The sequence below is a fragment of the Gymnoscopelus braueri genome (assembly GCF_963280865.1).
Source record: "Gymnoscopelus braueri genome assembly, chromosome: 16".
Classification (NCBI taxonomy): domain Eukaryota; kingdom Metazoa; phylum Chordata; class Actinopteri; order Myctophiformes; family Myctophidae; genus Gymnoscopelus; species Gymnoscopelus braueri.
In genome coordinates, this window is record NC_137616.1 from 36,692,683 (window position 1) to 36,715,616 (window position 22,934).

The 22,934-nt window shown below is 42.9% G+C and overlaps 1 protein-coding gene across 4 annotated transcripts in view; it reads right to left on the reverse strand.

The window, feature by feature from the left end:
• Positions 1–22,934, reverse strand: part of plcb1l (phospholipase C beta 1-like) — a 273,312-nt gene that overhangs the window by 81,822 nt on the left and 168,556 nt on the right. For all 4 annotated transcript variants that reach the window (XR_013934755.1, XM_080453637.1, XM_080453638.1 and 1 more), the window contains exons 7-9: positions 18,131–18,206; positions 14,293–14,393; positions 12,052–12,218 (exon numbers count right to left, since the gene is read on the reverse strand). Coding sequence is in view for 3 of the 4 variants with exons in the window: in XM_080453637.1 (XP_080309763.1) it covers positions 12,052–12,218; positions 14,293–14,393; positions 18,131–18,206 (344 nt within the window). In the remaining variant the exon portion in view is untranslated. The remainder of the gene's footprint in view (positions 1–12,051; positions 12,219–14,292; positions 14,394–18,130; positions 18,207–22,934) is intronic.

Sequence of the window (22,934 nt, forward strand, 5' to 3'; positions counted from 1 at the left end):
CACACACACACACACACACACACACACACACACACACACACACACACAGATAACATGTTAGTTATGCATCGTGAATCTTGTTTGCTGTGCATACTGGGTCAGATGTAGACATCTCATTTGGCAAAATTGGAGCAGGTGATGAAAAACGTAGGACAACTAGTTTCCCCGCTTTGTTTTAGTTTTCTCTTTAGAAATTTAGAAAATATGACATAATGTCACCTATGATGGCATGTGCAAAACAGGGATGCCAGGTTGAAGGTGGTTAAGACATTAAAGAGTAACACAGCATTATGCGTTGATGATGAGTTGTACATGACACTAGCTAGGCAAAAGTGCAATCATGAATCTTGTTTACTCTGCTTACTGAGTCAAATCTAGACGTTTCATTGGGAAAACATGGAGTAAGTGAAGAAAAACATATAGTAACACTTTCTATGAAGCCCACGTCTATAATGCAACTCATAACAATGTCTAATTATACTTATAAGCACTCAACAATAATCATACATCTAAGTATCATAAATTAATCATATTTGCTGGACACTTACAGACCTTTGTCTTTTGCAAGGCTCATAGTGTACTATAAATGCGCAAAATCTGTGTGTGTGTGTGTGTGTGTGTGTGTGTGTGTGTGTGTGTGTGTGTGTGTGTGTGTGTGTGTGTGTGTGTGTGTGTGTGTGTGTGTGTGTGGTGTCTGTAGTTCACGTATAAACCGTCCAACCAATCGACTTCAAACTTATAAGTCACTATTATAAGTGGTAACTGGTTAATTTAACTAAAGTAGTGACATTCGTGGAGGTGGAGGCAGAAACGTTTTGTGTGTTCTTTGCATAGACTTAACGGTAGTCTTTCACTTCACTTGAAGTGTTGCCATAAACACATCTTGAATATAAATGTGTGCTCGCTCAGTACGGCACAAACCTTATGCCCTAATGATAATAATAGCATTGCATGCAGTGAAATGTCTCTCTACAGCCATGAGAGAATAGCAGAGCAGGTAATTATCAGTTGCACATAATCTCTATTCTCTACCGTCTTCCTCCCTCTCTCTCCTGTACGCATTCATTATCTCCCTCACTCCATCCGTCTCTCTGACTGACGACAGCTCAGACTGAGTTGGATGTGCGTGGACATTAAAAGGTCTTTTAACACGAGAAGCGACTGACAAGCCTAGTAATTCATTTTCAATGAGAGGCGAGTGGGCAGGTAGTGAGATGCTGGAGAACTGACAGGCGTAGCAAAAAGCAGGTGATCTCTCTCTCTCTCTCTCTCTCTCTCTCTCTCTCTCTCTCTCTCTCTCTCTCTCTCTCTCTCTCTCTCTCTCTCTCTCTCTCTCTCTCTCTCTCTCTCTCTCTCTCTCTCTCTCTCTCTCTCTCTCTCTCTCTCTCTCTCTCTCTCTCTCTCTCTCTCTCTCTCTCTCTCTCTCTCTCTCTCTCTCTCTCTCTCTCTCACGCACACACACACCTGCACGCGGCCAGAGTGGAAAGGTGTTGAACCTTATTTTAGGCGACACTTAATGTGTCTATTCACACAAGGAGTGCAGTGTGACCTCGCGGACCCAGGCGTCGTGTCGTTCCTCGTCTGAAAAGACCTTCAAACTGAAAGTGTTGTGCGGCCGGCAGGTTATTAAATAAGGAACTATAAGTGTGCTCCTCTGTGCCCAGAGTCGCATGCTCACAAAAGCCTGAGCAGATGTTAAAATGAATCCAAACATGTTTTAAAGTGAAATATCCCTTTAAGAGATCTGCTGACATTTTAGTGTGCTATTTTCCATTGAGTCTGTTTTGTTTGTTTATTATTATTTGAATTATTATAATTTTTTTGCATAATAAATTCAGCTGAAGTTATCTGCTTATCCTTTTATTGATTATTCTCAACTGACTCTCCCGCCTCCCTCATATTGCTATAATTGGTGCTACAATTAAGAGTGTTGCAACCCTTATACCCGGCCTTATCAGTTCAATAAGGGACACTCTTTTAGTTTCCAAATAAGGGACGATTCTGTATTTCAAGGGACAGTTGGCAACAAAGGTAGTTTACCACATCAATGCTTTATACATTTTTTTTAATATTGAAGCAACTACATTCCAAGACACTGCTATCTCGGTGATCAATACATCTGCCAGTCAAACAGATAGGCAGGCAAAAAATATTCAATAGGCAGTGCGCTCTGCTCTCACTGCTCCAAAACCAATTTATTTAATACAAAAATCTATGTTTGTGTGTGTGCGTGTGTTTGCACGCACTCCTACATTTGTACCAAGCTACTTCTCCATCTTATTTCACACCGCTCCCATTCCGTGTCTCCTGTTATTGGCAATACAGGGCACATTTATGGACTCCAAGAAAATGTGTCCGTACACGTATGTGTACACGCGTGCATGTGTGCGTAAGTGAGAGACTTCCCATGGAGAGATAGGTCACACACACACACACACACACACACACACACACACACACACACACACACACACACACACACACACACACACACACACACACACACACACACACACACACACACACACACACACACACACACACACACACACACACACACACACACACCTTCTCTCCATCTCTCTCTCTCTCTCTCATCGGTATGCTAAATATGCTAAGTGATGCTAGCGTGCCAGTCTCAGCAGGCCCCCAGGTCAGTTTATGCTAATTAATGCGGCATGGCCTCTGCAGAGTAGCAGGACTAATTAACACTACCTCTGTGACATCTGAGCCCAGATCAGTCCTCCCTGCTGACCCCCCCCCCCCCCCCCCCCAAGCCCCCCCACTGCCAGCCACAAACGGCTGGCGTGACGCAAACCGGGGGACCTACTGTGTCCCAGGAGGCATCTCTACCTACAGCTACGGCCGCTCCGTATTCACTTTGAACATGTTGTCTCTGTTGGGAAGAAACCATCCTGGAGTAAATTGTAGAAGTATTGAAGTAAAAATACTAGGCCTGTCCCCGACTAAGGATTTGTATAGTCGAATCTGATTGGCGAATAATTGCCAATAGTCGACTGGCAGTCGACTAAGGACACACACCCCCCCAAAAAAAAAAAAAAAAAAAACATTTTATTTATATTTTTATTATTATTATTATTTTTGCATGATTCGACTGAGATTGGAAGTCGAATCAGTCTGATTCGACTTCCAATCTCTCAGTCAAATCTTGCAAAAAATATGTTATGCAATAGAGGAACATTCCATTTGGCTGTAGGGGTGCTTAGTGTCTGATTTAACATAATACTATTGGTTTCTCCCAATAAATCATGATGTATATCCTATTTTTGGCAAACTATTAGTTAATTAATATAAAAAACTAGGCCAATCTCTCAGTCGAATAATATATATATATATATATTATTTTTTTTTCCGACTAAGAGATTGGCAGTCGACTCAGACACCCGTCCCCTCGACTAATTAGTCGACTATTCGACTACTAGAGCTCAGGCCTAAAAAATACAGTAAAAATACCTCAAAATTGCACTTAACCCATTAAGACGTGGATCGCATCTGTCCTTTTTTGATTTGAGCTAAAAAGCACTATTTTACACTTTGGCTATCGCGGCACTCTGGCCGCGCTACGAGCTTGTAGATCTGCTATTTTTGAAAAAACTTGAAAATGTATGCAAATCTTTGAATATATATATTTTTTAAGCGAATTTCTTTTCAAATCTGTGCTTCTGGGGGGCTCCCTGGAACAACATATTTTGAGATGGGGGTCCCGCCGCCAAATACAAATAATTTTGGGGGTCCTTGACATGAAAAAGTTTGAGCACCACAGATATAGAATCGGCTTCAGGTCTTAATGGGTTAAGTACAGTCCTTGGGTACATGTACTTAGTTACTTTCCACCACTGACTGTCAAACACAGTTGTGGTAGTGTGAGCTGGCACTGCTCTGTTACGTGTCACTGTCTGGTTTGGTTCTTGACTCACTGCTGTTGCAGCTCAATTTGTATAATACTACATGTGCTAATACTGTGGTTTAAATCCTTAGAAAAATCATCTCTATTAACCCATTGAGACCTGAAGCCGATTCTACATGTCTCCTAAATCCCAACAGTATTCTGAAAAACCTATGTTTCTATATCAGTGGTTCTCAATCTTTTTCATGTCAAGGACCCCCAAAATTATATGTATTTGGCCGCGGACCCCCATCAAAATATCTTGTTCCAGGGACCCCCCAGAAGCAAAGATTTGAGTTAAAAATGTTCGCCTTAAAAATATATATATTCAAAGATTTGCACACATTTTCACGATTTTTCAAAAATAGCAGATCTACAAGCTCGTAGCGCGGCACTCGGTGCCGCGCTATGAGCTTGTATATCTGCTATTTTTGAATAGCCTAAAGTGTAAAATAATGCTTTTTAGCTCAAATCTAAAAATGACACAGTTCCAGGTCTCAATGGGTTAAATAAAGTTTTAAAAAAAATCTCCCCCAAACTTTCCCTAAAAGACTTAAAGTACCTTTATCTTTGCTCTATCTTTGCTCTCAATTAGTATTCAATATCCTATTATACATACATTTTGATCCTCCAGAACTCGGGTAATCCAACGAGTATCCACACACAGAACGTCTGATTTGCATGCCCTGCGTACAGCCTGAATTCAGTGAGTGCTAGTTTGAAGACCTAGATTTGAGTCGTAAAACATTGTCGTCTCTGCCGGGTGGAAAGCTCATACGGCCAAAACTGTTACTTTTCAGGATACACATTTTGAAAAATAGCAAATTAGCAGATCTACAAGACTGCATGGTGGAAGGGCGCGAGAACGCGCATGCTCAGAGGTGTGTGTGTGTGTGTGTGTGTGTGTGTGTGTGTGTGTGTGTGTGTGTGTGTGTGTGTGTGTGTGTAATCCAACAATAAGTCAGCAGATGAATGCTCGTTCCAAAAACGTTATCGCCGACTCCCGGGTGGCATCGTCCAAGTAAAATAAAAACATTAATATTAACTCTTTGACTGCGGACGACGCGATAACGCGTCAAGTGCTACTTTGTCCAGTTGGCCGTCGACGCGCTCGACGCGCTGGACGCGCGTTCATTGTTTAATCTCTGATTGCGCTATGCTGCTTAATATTCAATGTTATTCTCGAGTTCCACTTACTTCACGGACATCTGCATCCGGTTTCATGACCTGGATTCCGTTTCCGGTTTTTGATTCTTTTCCCCAGTCATTTTCGTCCAAAATAGGTAAATAAACGGTCTTTCACACGGTATGACGGACAAACGGACAGTTTCTCTTCTATAATCTATGGTCTGGGTGACGATCAGTCATCGCCGTCGTGTATCACGACGGCATTTTGGCGATCAAAACAATCTGGGACGACGTCACTTCCGTTTTCATGTTTTTCCCTGTCTAATCTATCAAGAAGGCTGAGAGAGACCCAACGACCTGATCAAGCAGTCATGTGCTGCACTCTAGTGGCGGATTTGTGCTGGGTCTTTACATTATGTCCCCTTAAATTATTTTCATGAGAAAAATTCAAAATATAAAAATAAAAAAACACGAAAATTGCTGGCACTGGGGGAGTACTTTATGAAAATACTCTGGCAGTCAAAGAGTTAATAATAATACTCACTCCACGAGCATTTTCATTTTCAGATAAAACCTGACCTCCTTTTCCAACAATGTGAGGATGTTTCTTAATGTGTGTGCGTGGCACTCAGCCAGCAGCCGGAGCTTAGAGGAAGAACATCGCTGTACAAATCAAACCCAGTTTAATTAAAAGCTCTCTGCCTTTTTGCCAGTAGCTTTGGTAATATTATGTTCTGCTGAGAGGGATTCCACTGGGTGGACGCTCAGCTTTAGGGCTGCAACAGTTCATAGAACTAGTCGATATTAATTTTCTTTAATGATTTTTATGAAATCGATTTCATGAGGAAACGCATGGCGAGCTTGAAGATTGTTTTCGTTTTTTGTTGTACGACTAATATACAGTAGACCTTAGAGAGATTGTTCACCCCAAAAATTACTTTTTTTCCTATCGATTAGTCACCCCATGGAGACATAGATATTTTTTAGTTTTTGTCGCATTCCTAAAGCCAATAATTTGATGACTAGCGGACCGGTAGACAGCGGTTCCGGCAAGAGACACAAAGGAGACCCTTTATGTCTCCTATCGCTGCCGGTCATAAAAATGATGGGCTTAGGAATCCTGCGACAAATGTTAAATCCTGTCAGCAGGGAGTGTTGGGCGGGAGGAGTAGGACAACGGCTCTACGTCCTCCCGGTAGAGGCTCCTCAGTCAGTAGGATGCAACAGCAGTGATAACACAGAAATGTGTGTGGGGAGGAATTCATTGGCATAACGACTAAATTGGGGAGATAAAGCAGGTAAAAGCAAAAAGCAAGTTGCAGCCCTATTCACCTTCAGAGAAATGTGTTTCCGATGAGGCCTCAAGGTGTATGTAATCATCAAAACAGGTTGCCTGTCTGTCTGTCCGTCTGTGATAACTTGATGAATGAACGATGAATATGGCTTGAAATGCCGCCAGCGTCTCTCCTCGAGAGCCTCGCTTTTTAAAAACCATTTATCCATCCGCCTTCACACAATGTCGGTGTGTTTGATAAAAGCCCAGTCAAGGACTCAGATGCAATGATGGAGCACGTCTGCTGCAAGGAAGATGAATGGAAAGAATTGCTCTTCTTGTTATCCGACGGAGAGAACGAATGGAAGAAGAGAGAGCGTGGGGGGACAGAACTGGAGGAAGCCACTTTTCCACTCCTCCTCCTCGTCCTAAATAATAACAATCTGTCAGGGCAGACCTCAGGCATTGCGGAGTCCCTAGTTCAAGGCGCGCGCGCATGTGTGTGTGTGTGTGTGTGTGTGTGTGTGTGTGGGAGTGTGAAATGGAGACCCAATTTTATTCTTCTGTCGAGTGTTCTAGGGAGTTGGATGCACGATACTGTGTCAGGGCAGACCTGAGGCATTGTGTGTGTGTGTGTGTGTGTGTGTGTGTGTGTGTGTGTGTGTGTGTGTGTGTGTGTGAGGGCATACACGAATAGTGATTTTTTTTTTTTCTTCTAGCTTCTAGACCTTCTAGCTGTGAGGCGACAGCGCTACCGACTGCGCCACCGTGCCCCTACGAATAGTGATTTTTAGCATTCGATTTATTCGACCTATAAGTATTTGAATATTTGATTTTTTTCCCCATTTTTTTGGCCAATGGCTTTGACGACTCGACTCAAGGAATGCGCGTCGACTTTTAGGGGACAGCCCTATAGGCACAACCTCACATACAGTATGAAATCATTTGACAACAATCAACCATGAATGGATTAGGAAAACTACCAACACCAGAGCTCACAACTAACTGCGTGTCTGCTGTAGAAAAGCCACTGAAATTCTTTTTATTAAAAAATAATCTACTTTGATGTACAGTGGTCGAATAGTGGTTTGATAGTCGAATATTCAAATATTCTGTTAATGCCCTAGTGTGTGCGTGCGTGCACGTGTGTGTCTGTGTGTGTGCATGTGCATGAATGCATTCATATATCAGCTCAGCATGCATGCATCCGCCATTAAATGTACCAACGTTCGCACTTATTTACAGTACAGTGAGAGCATAGAGTATGCATGTGGGTAATTTCCTGAGTATAGTGACCTTTTGAATGTATGCGTCTTTGCGTACATAATGTACTCGCATATGCGTGTTTCCTTTGCGTGACACATGTCTGTGTGTCATTGCATGTCGTCTCTGTACCTGTCCAAAACGGTTACGGTACTTTAAATTCGAACGTAGCAAAAGTAGCAGATCTACAAGCTCGAAACGCGGCGCGAAAGATCTGCTATTTTTGATGCTTTTGTGTGACGCTGTGGTATGATCAAGTAGTAGGTAGGGACTTAATTTATGAAAAAACACAAAAAGTCAGAATACGGAGATAAGAGGTTTCTGCCCGACAGCAACGATATATGCGCGTTTCCTTGTGTGCAAAATGGTAAATGGTGCATTTATATAGCGCTTTTATCCAAAGCGCTTTACATTGATTGTGCCATTAACCCATTCACACACACATTCATACACCGATGGCGGAGGAAACCATGCAAGGCACCAACCTGCTCATCGGGAGCAATTAGAGGTTCAGTGTCTTGCTCAAGGACACTTCGACACTAACTCTAGGGGAGCGCCCCAGCCCGGGATCGAACTGGGAACCTTGCGGTTTTCCAGTTCACTCTACCCGGCCACTCTACCCCTGAGCCACTGCCGCTCACATGTCTCTGTCATTGCATGTGTGTGCATGTGTGTGTGTGTGTGTGTGTGTGTGTGTGTGTGTGTGTGTGTGTGTGTGTGTGTGTGTGTGTGTGTGTGTGTGTGTGTGTGCGTGCGTGCGTGCGTGCGTGCGTGCGTGCGTGCGTGTGTGTGTGCGTGTGTGTGTGTGTGTGTGTGTCAACATGGAGTGTGGAACTCTGGAAGTCTCTGTGGAGCAGATGGCAGCGTTTCCTCCGGGTAGAAACATGATGACATGATGGGTAAATCTGTCATTGGGACCCAAAGAGGACACGCTTCCTGGGAGCATGGCAGAGAGTCACGCCACGCCACACGCCCCAGCAACTCCCAGTACACAGAACCAGTAATTCAGTCCTATAAACCAGTGGTTCTCAAACTTTTTCGTGCCAAGGAACCCCAAATGTGTATCTATTTGGCCACGGACCCCCATCTGAAAATGTGTTGTGCCAGGGACCCCCAGAAGAGAAGATTTCTTTCAATATCTTTCAAATATATAAAAAAAAAAAACAGATATACAAGTTTGTAGATCTGCTATTTTTGAATAGTCAACGTATAAATGGATAAAGTGGTTAAAATGATGGTGATGCTCTGTTAACTAATTTGACTGGGGACCCCCTGGTACCCCCCCACGGACCCCTGGACCCCACTTTGAGAACCAATGCTATAGAAACCTCTATTTTGTCTGTCCCACATAGATCCCTTGCAGCGATGTCATCAAGATATATGCACACCCCGCCCTGCACTTTTTGATTTAGGAGACACCAGCATCCTTTATGTCAACAAATAAACATGGCCTCGGTTAATAGAGGAAATAAAATATAGCTCCCTGAAAAGAGTCTTTCTCCCTGAATATTTAAAAAAAGTTTGAATTAAAACAGTTAAATAGGAGATGTTGAGAAACAAATCAAATTGACGGATGATCGTGATCCGTACGAGGTTGCTAAAACAAATGCTCACACTCACACACACCCCACACAGTTTACACACACTTACACTCAAAGGACCACGATAGAGACAAGCTCTGAAGTTTTATCATACTGAAAGTTATGTACAATTCTATATTTATACACGTTTTGTCAATAAAGATGTCAATAAAGATGTCAATAAAGATGTCAATAAAGATGTCAATAAAGATATCTATCCATCGATCCATCCATCCATCAATCCATCAATCCATCAATCCATCAATCCATCAATCCATCAATCCATCCATCAATGGCTTGATGACATCACCTTCAGGCGATGACAACTGTATTGACTGTAACAGGTGACAGTGCTAAGCCTTTCACAGGGACTAACACCTCTTTCTCTCAGTCCAGTGTGGAGGGATGGTTTACATGTGCAGTGAAATGGATTAAGCGAGCCTTAGGCCAAAGACTACGACCCCCATACGCTGTGCTTTGTGTGGCGTTCATGCTAACAGAGAGCTTACTGTCAGGAGGAAGCCAATCCAGCTCTGTTTACCTGTTGCAGTGATACATGGCGCCGCTCTGCGACCCATCAAGCTCATAGATCTCACCCGATGAAAGAAAAAGTGCAATGGACAAGACAAACTGTGGTTCGTTCACATCGCTGCGCAACTCACCGACGTATATTATTTCAGATGGATTTGGGATTTAATTGAAAGGGAGAGAAATGTAGAAGGGCCAAATGAACTTTAGGCAAGGTTTAGGTGAACGTTGCTGATCAGAATCTAAAATATTTTTACACCTGTAAATCAAGTGATCTGATACATCATACATGGGCAACTGGCGGCCCGGGGGCCACATGCGGCCCCCACCTTCACTTAACCCATTAAGACCTGGAACTGTGTCATTTTTAGTTTTGAGCTAAAAAGCATTATTTTACACTTTGGGCTATTCAAAAATAGCAGATCTACAAGCTCATAGCGCGGCACCGAGTGCCGCGCTACGAGCTTGTAGATCTGCTATTTTTGAAAAATCGTGAAAATGTGTGCAAATCTTTGAATATATATTTTTTTAAAGCGAACATTTTTAACTCAAATCTTTGCTTCTGGGGGTCTCGGGAACAACATATTTTGATGGGGGTCCGCGGCCAAATACATATGATTTTGGGGGTCCTTGACATGAAAAAGATTGAGCACCACTGATATAGAAACATACGTTTTTCAGAATAATGTTGGGATTTAGGAGACATGTAGAATCGGCTTCAGGTCTCAATGGGTTAATGCTGGTTAATAGCCACCTTCACTTAATGCAGGTTATTATCGGAATATTGATATAATTGATTTCAGCTGTTACAATTCCAAACATGCAAACATGACCCGCTTTAATTACTTCAGTCTATTAGTAGCGTAAATGACTAGTAAAAGTTAAAGTAATACTAGGTAACTTTTTCAATAAAACTAAAGTTAAATTGTATATCTTTTGTGAGTGGCAAATGTTTCACAACACCCACTCCATGAATTTCACCCCCGAAAGCCTTTTATTTATATATTTTCTATTGAACGCTGTCAGGGGGCGCCTTTCCCGCGAAAATGACGTCATCCGGAAAACGGAAGCGGAAATGCACCGGTTTCCTGTTTGGCCAGGAACTACCGCACCGGTTTCCTGTTTGGCCAGGAACTACCGCGCTAATAACAAAAAGGAATCTCACGCTGTTTTTAAGAGATTGTACGATTTGAAGATCGAAAAACAACAGAAAAAGAAAACACAGCTCACGGTAACTAAAGCTCCACTGGCTAAGAGAAACGATCCACAGATAGCATAAAACAATTAAAAGAACGCTTTTTGAAACGCTTCCGTCTTCCGGTGAAAACAAATGGAATTCTGGGTAACGGAGGAATAAACGAACGGCCTGCAGTGACGGTAATGACCAGCAGAGGCTGCTAAAAATCGTTATTTGTGGACCTGCATTGTATAACTTTAACATAAGTATAACTAAATACATTTGAAATTAAAAAAAAATATTACTTTTCAGGATTCCAATTAAAAAAAAAGGAAAAACAAATTCAGGATTCCAATTCAAAAATAGCAAAAATAGCAGATCTACGAGCGACGCGTTTTGAGCTTGTAGATCAGCTATTTTTGCTACTTCTGTGTGACATAGAATTTACGATAAAAGTTAAAATACGGACATAAGTGGTGTCTGCCCGACAGTACATGCAACGTGGCCCTCTGGAGTGAGTGTGGAAATACAGTGGCCCTCTCCATCATCAAAGTTGCCCATCCCTGTGATACATAGTGTGAATGAACCATGTCCTTTGAAGAAACAGCAGTGGTGAGACAAATCAGAGGGAAGAGCAGCCTGGACATGCATCTTGTGCGTGTGCACGTGCACGTGCACGTGTGCGTGTGTGTGCCTTCGTGCGCGTGTGTTCCGTACACTGGCACGCTACCGAGTCCCCTCACTTTCCCAGCGTCTGGAAGCCAAGTAACCAGGCTGTTGCCATGGGAACACCCCAGCCAAATGTCCTGTGCGTGTGTGTGTGTGTGTGCGCGCGGCGCGCGCATGCTTGTGAGTGTATGTGTGTGTGAGTAAGAGTGTTTTACAAATAGCTTTTCACTCCAAAACCAACTTCAATCTGCAGAGTATAAATAAATATGTCTAATCATGACTACGACTTTGTTTGGTGCCTTGGTGCACAACTTAATAAAGTGCTGCTGCTTAGTGTGTACGTGAGCATGCGCGTGTGTGTGTGTGTGTGTGTGTGTGTGTGTGTGTGTGTGTGTGTGTGTGTGTGTGTGTGTGTGTGCGTGTGTGTGTGTGAGAGAGACACACACACACACACACACACACACACACAGAGAGAGAGAGAGAGAGAGAGAGCGAGAGACAGACAGACAGAGAGTGAGTCACTGACCCTTCTGTGCCAGCGAGGCATTGGGTTCGTATTTGTCCACCAGGGTCTGGACCTGCTCTGGTTTGAGGGGAGGGTACAGGATCTCATTCAGACGAGGGTCCCGCTGCTTAGAGTTGATGAACTCTGTCATCTGCTCCAGAGCCAGGTACGGACGACTCTTAGCCCCCCTGAGGAGAGGAGAGGAGAGGAGAGGAGAGGAGAGGAGAGGAGGAGAGAAAAACAAGAAATGACAAGTCATATCATACCAGGTGCTTCTCTCTGTGAGCGTGTATGTGTGTGTGTGTGTGTGTGTGTGTGTGTGTGTGTGTGTGTGTGTGTGTGTGTGTGTGTGTGTGTGTGTGTGTGTGTGTGTGTGTGTGTGTGTGCATTAATTTGTTGTTAGCACTTACTAGCACTCATTAGCATGGTCAGTAGCAAGCAAACATGGCTCAACTACTGCTATCTTTGTCAACCAAAACGAAATGAGAGAGGGGGAGAAGAGAGACAGGGGAGGGCGGGGCTTAAGATCCCATGGCATGGGAGGACGGCCGCCGTTCAGAGTATGGGGAAGTCTCGGGGAAGTCTCCCCATTGGCTTAAAGGACAGCCAATGATGAAAAAGTGTCGAGAAAGTGTTGACTAGTCAGTCTCTTTTAAGACCCGGCGCTCTTCGAGCACCTGGTAAAAAGGCAAAAGAAAGGAATATAAGAGAAGTGAAGGAAAGGAACTGGCAAGGAAATGAGAGGGCAAGGACGAGAATGGGAGAGGAGATGAGCAAAGGCGATAAAAGGCAAAGTAAAAATAAGTCCAGGGTGAAGTGTGTGAGTCCAAGGAGAGAAATCAAAGAAACCCACGAGGAGGAAGAGAAACGTTTCCAAGATCATTACGGGGAAACGTAATTCAAATGTGAGATATGAGTGGGTCGAAAGGAGAAGACGGTAATTCAAGCCGCTGAGCGGGGATTTAATGCCGCGCGCCTGTCAGAATGATGAGATTTGATTAAAACGCTTTTTTTATATCCACGGCCATTCTGCTGAATTATCATCTCTACATCCTCCTAGGCTCTCGATCATGCCGTCTCGCTTTACTGTGATTAAAATCTAAACTTACAGTATGACTTGTGCTGGGCATGCCGTGCGATGGCATGCCGCCTGTGTCCAGGCCAAACAGTAGCAGCTCCACCCTGTTCCACCCTGTCTGACCAACCAGTGGTTTTCAAACGTTTTGTGCCCTAGGCCACAGTAAAGTAGGTTTTACACAGAAAAGTAAAACCTATCTAGCGTATCTAGAATATCACCAGTTGCATCAGTTGGATTTGACCAACCTTATGAAAGACTTTGCCATAGCTTAGAGAAAGGTTGTGTTTGATCTGCGAGCGGATAAAGTGTGGTGCATGGGGCTTGCAACGTACTGTATGATAATTAGCTCTGGGCCCATTGATGATTTAACTAGCTCTAAATAATAAGCAAAATTGTAAGCCCTTGTCAACGTGAGAGCTTATTCGTGAATAGCAATTTCTGATGGTGTCATATCCATACATTTACACATCATGCACATTACGCACCATACATTGTCTTTCCTATAAACGTCTTCTGGTGTTTGACACACTGTCACGCATGCACGCACACGCACACACGCACACAAATACTAGAGTTCTCAACGGGCCTGAAAATTAAGGCCCGGCACTAACTGGGCCCGAACAATTACCCCCCCCCCCCCCCCCAAAGAAAATGGAACCCAAGCTCGGGTCTGGCAGGGTCGGATTCCGGCAGAATTTGAGAACTCTAACACACACACACACACCCTTTCCTTAGCTCACAATGTGTATCGATGTTATGCGTCGTGAGCTTGTAGATCTGCTATTCGTGTCACAGCCATCGTGTAATCACTAACAATTCAGTAATTTTCCAAGTTATTATTTAGAAAAGTGCAACTGGTGCTGTCAATAACTTGCGACGGTTTGCAGCGCCATTTTGAAAAAAGGTTTTCTAGCCAATTGGTTCTCGAAGTGGGGTCCGGGGATCCCCAGGGGTCCTTGTGCTGGTTCCAGGGGGTCCCCAGCAAAAGTAGTTAACATAGCATCACAATCATTTTAACCACTTATCCATTTATTATGTTGGCTATTCAAAAATTGCAGATCTACAAAAAAAGTTTAAGAACTACTGTTCTAGCCAACTGGACGCATCTTTCTGATGCGTCCAGGGAACAAGTTCAAAGAACAAGTTCAACAAGAGAGCTTTGCAAGAGATGGTGCTTTACTTACACGTCAGAGAAGATGTGGTCCAGTTCAGGCCGTGGACAGATGTTACTGAGGAACAGGTTGTACACCTCTGGCGTGAAGTCTTCCTGAGGGATTGAGTCATTCTGCGGGGACACACATTTAACATCTTTATTTAATTTAACAAGAAAATCTTGAACACAAAGAGTAAAATAGTATATTATATTTCCAGGATACAGATCACACACACACACACACACACACACACACACACACACACACACACACACACACACACACACACACACACACACACACACACACACACACACACACACACACACACACACACACACACACACACACACACACACACACGCACCTCAATCGCAACGGTAAACAATGTGCACACGTAACTTCCCGTAAAAGACACGGGAAGTTACGCGTGCTCATTGTTAAATGTTTGCTAAATACTTATTACAAGATTGTAGAGCTCTCAGCCTGAAACAGGTCTGATAAAGAAAGTACACAGAGCTGTGTAGTGTGTATGTGCGTGTGTGTCTGCATGTTCCAGATTCAAGAAGGTTTATTAAATAAACTTTGTCAAGTGTTGGCGTGCCATGCTGCGGTAGACTGGGCTAACGATAACAATATGCAGCAGCAAGATAATAACACTGGATGTAAGAAATGAAAAACAAAAAGTACAGATGTAAGAAAAGAGAAAGGAGCCCTTTATCAGCAATGTGTACAGAGTGTACAGAGATATGAAGGGGATTTAGAAACCCGATATATAGAGTATATTGTTGCTGTCGGGCAGAAACCTCGTTTTCTCCATACCATATTTAAATGTATGCCCTACTTCATCATATAAGAGTGTCGCACAAAGGTTGCATGGCGACACGTTGTGAGCTCTAAATTCTTCATTCATTTTTAAATTTGAAAAAAAGGAAGCAACGATATGCAGTTAATATTATAGTATATCACATAGTGCAAGTGCATAGCAAGTAGGATATGTGCAAAGCACATTATGTGCAGGGGGCTTTCAATTTGTTCCAAAAACGATGCTGAATTATTTATACTAGTCCATACCTGGGGATATGAGCAGTCAAAGTATGTGCAGAGTTTGGGTTATGCACTGTGTACATGCATAGCGTTTGTATTGCTGAACATCCCTAAACAAAGTATAGTAGTATCAACTTTTAGCACCATTCAGGTGTTTCTGTTTTTTTTTTTTGGCAGGTCGACCTCCAGTGTAGGATTGTATTATATCATCTGTATTACATGCATTACTGATTAATTGAGTACAAAGGACCTGGGGCTTTTTGTGTTATCCTTCTAGCATAACCTTCGACTGTACTGTTAATAAAGTATTCATTCAATCAATCCAATCGAAGAATAAAACATTGGCCTGGACCGCTGGCGTAGCGGTCCAGGGTTCGAGTCCCGATCCTCCCCATCTCTCTTCCCCATTTCCTGTCAGACGACTATCCTATCAATAAAGGCATTTCTTTTTTTTTTAAGTAAAAAGAATAAGACATTGAACTGTTGAATGTTTTGTTGTGTTCAGGGCTCTGACAGCCTCAGGGAAAAAAATAAGAAAAAAAATACTTCCTGAGTCGTGAGCCTTGAGACACCTTAGGTGCTTGCCTGTCCGCATCGGCACAAACACTCCATTACTGGGCTGTTATTTGCCCTTCAGAATCCTCTCTGTGTGTGTGTGTGTGTGTGTGTGTGTGTGTGTGTGTGTGTGTGTGTGTGTGTGTGTGTGTGTGTGTGTGTGTGTGTGTGTGTGAGACATTGTGAAATAGACACTGCGAGGACAACATTTATGGTCCTCACAAGAGTTAGGTTAGAAGGTAAAGGGTTATTTAGAGGTTATAGGTTCAGGGGTTGGGGTTGGAGCTATGCCTGATATTATACTTAGCAGCGTGCCTGCATGTATCGTGCACCGGAAATAGCAGATCTACAAGCGCAATTTGTGAGCATGTAGATTGGCTATTTTCGGATTTAGGATTAGGTTTGACAATGGCAAAACAAACGGTAAAAATGGCACTCATAAAATCGCCATCCTAAAATGTTGATGTCCTCACAAGTATAGTACTGTAATACAAATGTGTGTGTGTGTGTGTGTGTGTGTGTGTGTGTGTGTGTGTGTGTGTGTGTGTGTGTGTGTGTGTGTGTGTGTGTGTGTGTGTGTGTGTGTGCATGTGCGAGTGTGTGTGTGTAGGTATTGTGGGATTAACAGCAGCGGCGTTTCGTTTAATTGCGTGTTGAAACAGCATCAATTCCCAGCAGACCTTCATACAGAAACGTATTTAACTCACGCTCTCTCTCTCTCTCTCTCTCTCGCCCTGCTAATTATGTACATATTGTTTGCATGTGCGTTTGTGTACACAGTATGAGAGCGATAACAGTTTGCTTTGTCTCTCTGCAAGCATGTGCATCTGTTTGTACTCGCTGGTTATGTATAATGCATGTGTGTGCACTGTATGTGTGTGTGTGTGTGTGTGTGTGTGTGTGTGTGTGTGTGTGTGTGTGCGTACAGTACTGTATGTCTTTTAAATGGTTCTATGGAACCATTTATGTACACTGTATAGCCTTGGTTCCTTTCGTTTACACGAACAAAGAGTCTGATTAAAGTGAACCTTTCTGGAGCTGTGTGGAAACATTTCTTCTTTTTGTTTTGTTATAAATTTTGTCATTTGCCGTAGTGTAATTGCTGCCTATTATTCCTTGCAGGCAGCAGCGCTCATTCTCTCTCCGCTGCGAAACACATTGACGCTTCTGAGTACCAGAGGAATGCTTCTCTGCTGTCGCATGTCACACATGTCCACAACTCCAATTTCTATGAAGGCCATCGTAAGAGGGGAGCCCATTTAGACATTCACATTTCATCGCTGACGGACAGAAATCTTGTATCTCTAAATGTCTACTTTTATACGCTTTGGCGTCATTTAATGCCCTACCTCGTAATACGAGAGTGTCAAGCAAAAGTAATGAAAATAACCAATCTACAAGCTCACAGCGCTTGTAGGTCGGCTATTTTCACTATTTCTGAAAACTTTCGTTCTTGGACACATACAGTAGATTTCCACCCTATAATCGTGGAAGATTTGTGCAAATCTTTGAATATGTATTTTCTAAAGCGAACATTTTTTACTCTGTTACAACTTCTGGGGGTCTCTGGAACAAAATATTTTGAGATGGGGTTCCACGGCCAGATACATAAAAGAAAAAGGATTTAGAAGACATTTTGTAGAATCCCCCAGAAGCAAAGATTTGAGTTACAAATGTTGGCTTAAAAAATATATATATATATTCAAAGATTTACACAATATTTTCACGATTTTTCAAAAATAGCAGATCTACAAGCTCATAGCGCGGCACTGGCTATGAGCTTGTATATCTGCTATTTTTGAATAGCCTAAAGAAATCTAAAAAATCTTGGACACAGGAGGCTGTTCCACCCGACAGCGACGATAATTATTACAACACTCCATGAGTGAATGGAATGCTCCATTAACTGCTTATTGTGTGGAGTTCAAGGCTCTAGCTTGAAGGGATGTAGTTGGATAAAACAGAGATGCTCGAGACAAACGGTGGAGAGCATCTGTGCAGAGTGGAAGAGAGAGACATGATGTGTGTCATAATACTATGTCTGTCCGGAATACGCTATTAGGGGTGGTGGAAAAAGTACTCAAATGACAAAGGCAAGAAGAGTGGCTTGTGAGAATGTGTGTGCGTGTGTGTTGGTGTCAGTACTATAGACACATATACAAACCTATGGAGGAACAGTCAAGGGGACAGTGAGACAGATAAAGAGACAGTCAAGGGGACAGTGAGACAGATAAAGAGACAGATGGGGCAGTGTGTGTTGTCTCACCCTGCCAGAAGGGAGGTTACAGTTTTCCAGGGCTGTCTCCACTCGCTTCCTGTCCGCTGAAAACATCCTGAAGAAGCTGCAGGCGCACACACACACACACACACACACACACACACAAACACACACACACACACACACACACACACACACACACGCACGCACGCACACACACACACACACACACGCACGCACACACACACACACACACACACACACACACACACACACACAGAGTTAGGGTTAGGGATCACACCTGGAGAGATACATCAGATGAGCGGCTTTAATAGCAGCTCATGAAAGGTTTTTAAACCAAACATTATGGGTGAATTATTAGGCCCACCGACAAATCTGTGTTCAAATACTCTCACATCAAAGATGCAGAAACATTAGGGCACGGACCCACATTTAAAAGGTAGGGTAAGTGATATGTTTGTGTTAAACTCAGTGTTGCAATGCTGAATTGGAACGTGGTTGCACTCTATTTTAATGACGTGACGCGCACGTCGCTTAACACCTACACTACAGGTCACACAATGGACAATTGATATGCTCATTCCTATGTTAATTCACCTGGTGTGAGTCGGTAGCCTTTGTAAACTTTGTGGAGGTGTGAATTTAAAGTTGTTTTAAAATCTATGCACGTTCCTGCGCGTGCTCCTGTTCAAATGAGCAATGCAACCCTGGTTAAACTAAGTGTTAAATAGCTCTATATTCCGAGAGTAATCATTGCTGTGATTAGAGTGTCTGCTCAGTAACAGGAGTCTCCCCAGCTATTTAATGAACCGAAAAGGCATTTTCAGCTCGGCATACCAATTTGATCCAATCAGGAGAGAGAACTCACACAGGATATGTAGAGGCTAAACAGGTGAATTAGGAAGTAATGACAAAGAAATGAGCAGACAAAATCAAATTGGAATTGGAAAATGCTCTGTTTAGTGATTGAAACACTCCATAGCAATGATTACTATCAAAATATAGTGCTTTAACCTTTAACCAAAACACATCACAGACTCACGTTTAACCCATTGAGACCTGAAGCCAATTCTACAAATGTCTTCTAAATCTCAACAGTTTTCGGAAAAACATATGTTTCTATATCAGTGGTTCTCAAACTCTTTCATGTCAAGGACCCCCAAAATGATGTGTATTTGGCCGCCGACCCCCATCTCAAACCATTTTGTTCCAGGGACCCCCAGGAAAAGATTTGAGTTAAAAATGTTCACTTTAAATAATATATATAAGATTTGCACACATTTTCACGATATTCCAAAAATAGCAGATCTACAAGCTCATAGCGCAGCACTCGGTGCCGCACTATGAGCTTGTATGACTGCTATTTTTGAATAGCCAAAGTGTAAAATAATGCTTTTTAGCTCAAATCAAAAAATGACACGTGTTCCAGGTCTCAATGGGTTAACTGCTTGTGCTCCCCCCGACACCTCATTTGTGGCTGGAATATTAGTGAAAGACATGGCAGAAGTCGTTTTGGTCACAAATGTATATATCATCCATTCACATACAGCTCTAATCTACCCTGACCAACTAAACTAAGAAGCCCATTTAAACAGACTGCTGCTGATCACATTATGATCCAACATCGCTTTGCCCGCTATCAGCGGTACTGCCAAGCTCATCAGCGATCAAACTCCCCACCATTCCACTCCCACCCGGTTTCCTCCTCGCATTAGCCTTTAGGACGCCATTAATCTGGCTCATCATGATATGCCCATTGATGTGGGTTCATCTGTCAATCATGTTTCATTTACTAACTGTGTATTTTGTAGGCTCTGCCCTAAAAGGGGTGTGGGGGGGGGAGGGGGGGTTAGGTCAGAGTCAAATTTACTCTGAAGCTTCAAAGCAGACGATTCTCATCACAGAATACAAATGTGTAACAGCATTGCTATGCATGGATGCATTTACATTTCTGTGAGAGTGACACAGAAGAGTGTCCTGAATTAGCTGAGCTAAATGACTGTAATATAAATGAAGGCATTGGCATTCTGTAAGCATTTTGGTAGCAATGCATTATTATGCATAGACAGTAATTAACATAGAAAACCCATAAAACCCATGTCACATAACACTGCAACAGCTGTGCAGGAGAAGCAGGAGACCTTTGGCATAACCCCTTTTGAGATTGTGAGAGTTCAGTGCTTCTTACCCACTTGAACCCTATATATGTCATTGACCGGATGAATATTTGCCTGATGAAGACCTAGAAGGTTGAAAGGTTGAATAAATAAAAAGTTAGTTTTTTTGGAGCTTGAGAACAGAGAGTGGGGACTTTCTTCGTCTTATCCTTGATTCTTCCCTTGATGTCCAGCACCTGGCCTAAATGCAGGCATGGGATGTGCACACAATCTTCTCTGTGAATTGACCGGAGTCCCCCAGAGATCTATATTAGTCCCCCTCCTTCCTTATTTTCCCTTACCAAATGTCTTCGCCGTCTCAATCAGACTGATCGATCAACCCGTTTCTCGAGAAACCAAGACTCCCAAACTTGGGACTGATTTCCTGTATCTGTGAGACGTGGGTGTCCGCCCCTTTAGGACAATTTTGGCCTCACCTCCACCTCACCACCACTACAGAGGTGTGTAGAATTATAGTAGGATAGCATCAAAATCTGTTGAAATACCTTAACCACAAAAAAATAGGAAAATAGATCAACAAGCTCACAAGATCAAAGATCTTTGGCGTTGCGAACTTGCGATGTGTTGTGAGCTTGTAGATCTGCTATTTTCGCTGAATGTTTGTCCCAGAATAGGGACGTAGGGTTCAATGTGGTTAAAGGTGGGCTGTTGTCTAACTTAAAAAAACAAGGATTTCAAAAGCTCTTAAATGTCTCAAGACCGAACCTCTTATCCAACACAACTAATCCACAACAAAAACGTGTCGAATTCAAAAGCTCTTAAATGTCTCAAGAGCACATTAGGTTTGTTTTCAGAATGATAAGGATGTCAAAAACTATCACGAACCTCTTATCCAACACAACTTAATCCACAACAAAAACATGTTGAATTCAAAAGCTCTTAGATGTCTCGAGGTGAAGTTTGTTTTCTGTGTGATGGCAGTCAAAAACAACCTCTTATATCCAACACAAATAATCCACAAGTTGTTTACAGATTCACAAACACACCTGAGACTGAAAAATGTCTACCGATAATTTTCTGCACCTCTTTGTTATGACTCCAGATTTAACTGTCAGATGAATGAATAACTGTGATTCTTAGCTGTGTTACCGCTTAGGCTAGCTGTCGGTTCTGTTCCCCCCGTGGGTCACAGTGAAGCTTGTCCTAACCCTTTAAGACCGGGAAAGCATCTGTGTCATTTTAAGATTTCTTTGGGCTATTCAAAAATAGCAGATATACAAGCTCATGGTGCCGCGCTATGAGCTTGTAGATCTGCTATTTTTTAGAAAAATCGTGGAAGATTTGTGCAAATCTTTGAATATGTGTTACAACTTCTGGGGGGTCTCTGGGACAAAATATTTTGAGATGGGGGTCCACGGCCAGATACCTTTAAAAAAAAAAAACTGTTAGGATTTAGAAGACATTTTGTAGAATCCCCAGAAGCAAAGATTTGAGTTACAAATGTTCGCTTTTAAAAAAATCCACATTAAAAGATTTGCACAATATTTTCCCAATTTTTCGTGCATATACAAGCTCGTAGCGCGGCACCGAGTGCCGCGCTACGAGCTTGTATATCTGCTATTTTTGAAAAGCCCAAAGAAATCTTAAAAAAACGACAGAGATGCGTTCCCGGTCCGAACGGGCTAATGACATGGGGAGAGGCTCGCGCCGGAACGCTCGGTGGGAGAGAGCGGAGTCAAGCCGACATTAGTCAAGTTGACACGTCCTCCCCGGCGAGGAGGCTAATTCCCTAAACAGCCCGAGATTGCCTGAGAGCTTGCCTCCGTTCTCTCTCCGTGGTGACAACCCACTGTTTTACTCACACGGCTGTGAAGAGACTAGAGAGGTTATCACCATGGGTTCAGCACAGCGTGGCCTGGGAGCTCAACTCGACTAATGGAGACTTACACAGAAAGGGGGGGGGGGGGGTAGGGTTTGTATAAATGACACCATGATGAACTAACAGAATACACACTGAGGCACAAGGTTCGCAAACCAAATACATTTTTGTTCTTGTGGGGTGAATGCTTGGGGTTTGCGTTCTCTCACTTGGAAATAGACATTATGTGCATAAACACACGCACACGCACACGCACACGCACGCACACACACACACACACACACACACACACACACACACACACACACACAAAGTCATAACCCCATTAGCGCTCTGAGACAAACACATACTGTACACGACACGTATTCTGACAAACCCGTTATAACATGCACGAATAAACAAACAATGAAAGGAGAGTGAACAGTGGAGGTATACTGTCACTAAGGCCCTCCTGCATACTGTTGGAGGACCATCCAACTCAGTTATAGCCGTCTCTGTCCCTCTCTGACGCTGAGTACACTCAGATTTCCCCACTAGCAGAGTCCACTGCCACTCTCACTCACTCAGTCACACTCACGCACACGCGCACGCACACACAGACACACACAAACGCACGCATGCACAAAGTAAGACTCGGGAAAGAGGTGATTTGGTGATTTGTCCAACTCTCCAATAGGGTATTCACAAATAGTGATTTTTAGCATTCGACTTATTCGACCTATAAGTATTCAAATATTCGATTAATTGATTTGATTATTAAAATTAAAAACATAAAATATATATATATATGGTTTTTTTTGGCCAATGGCTTTGACGACTCGACTCAAGGAATGCG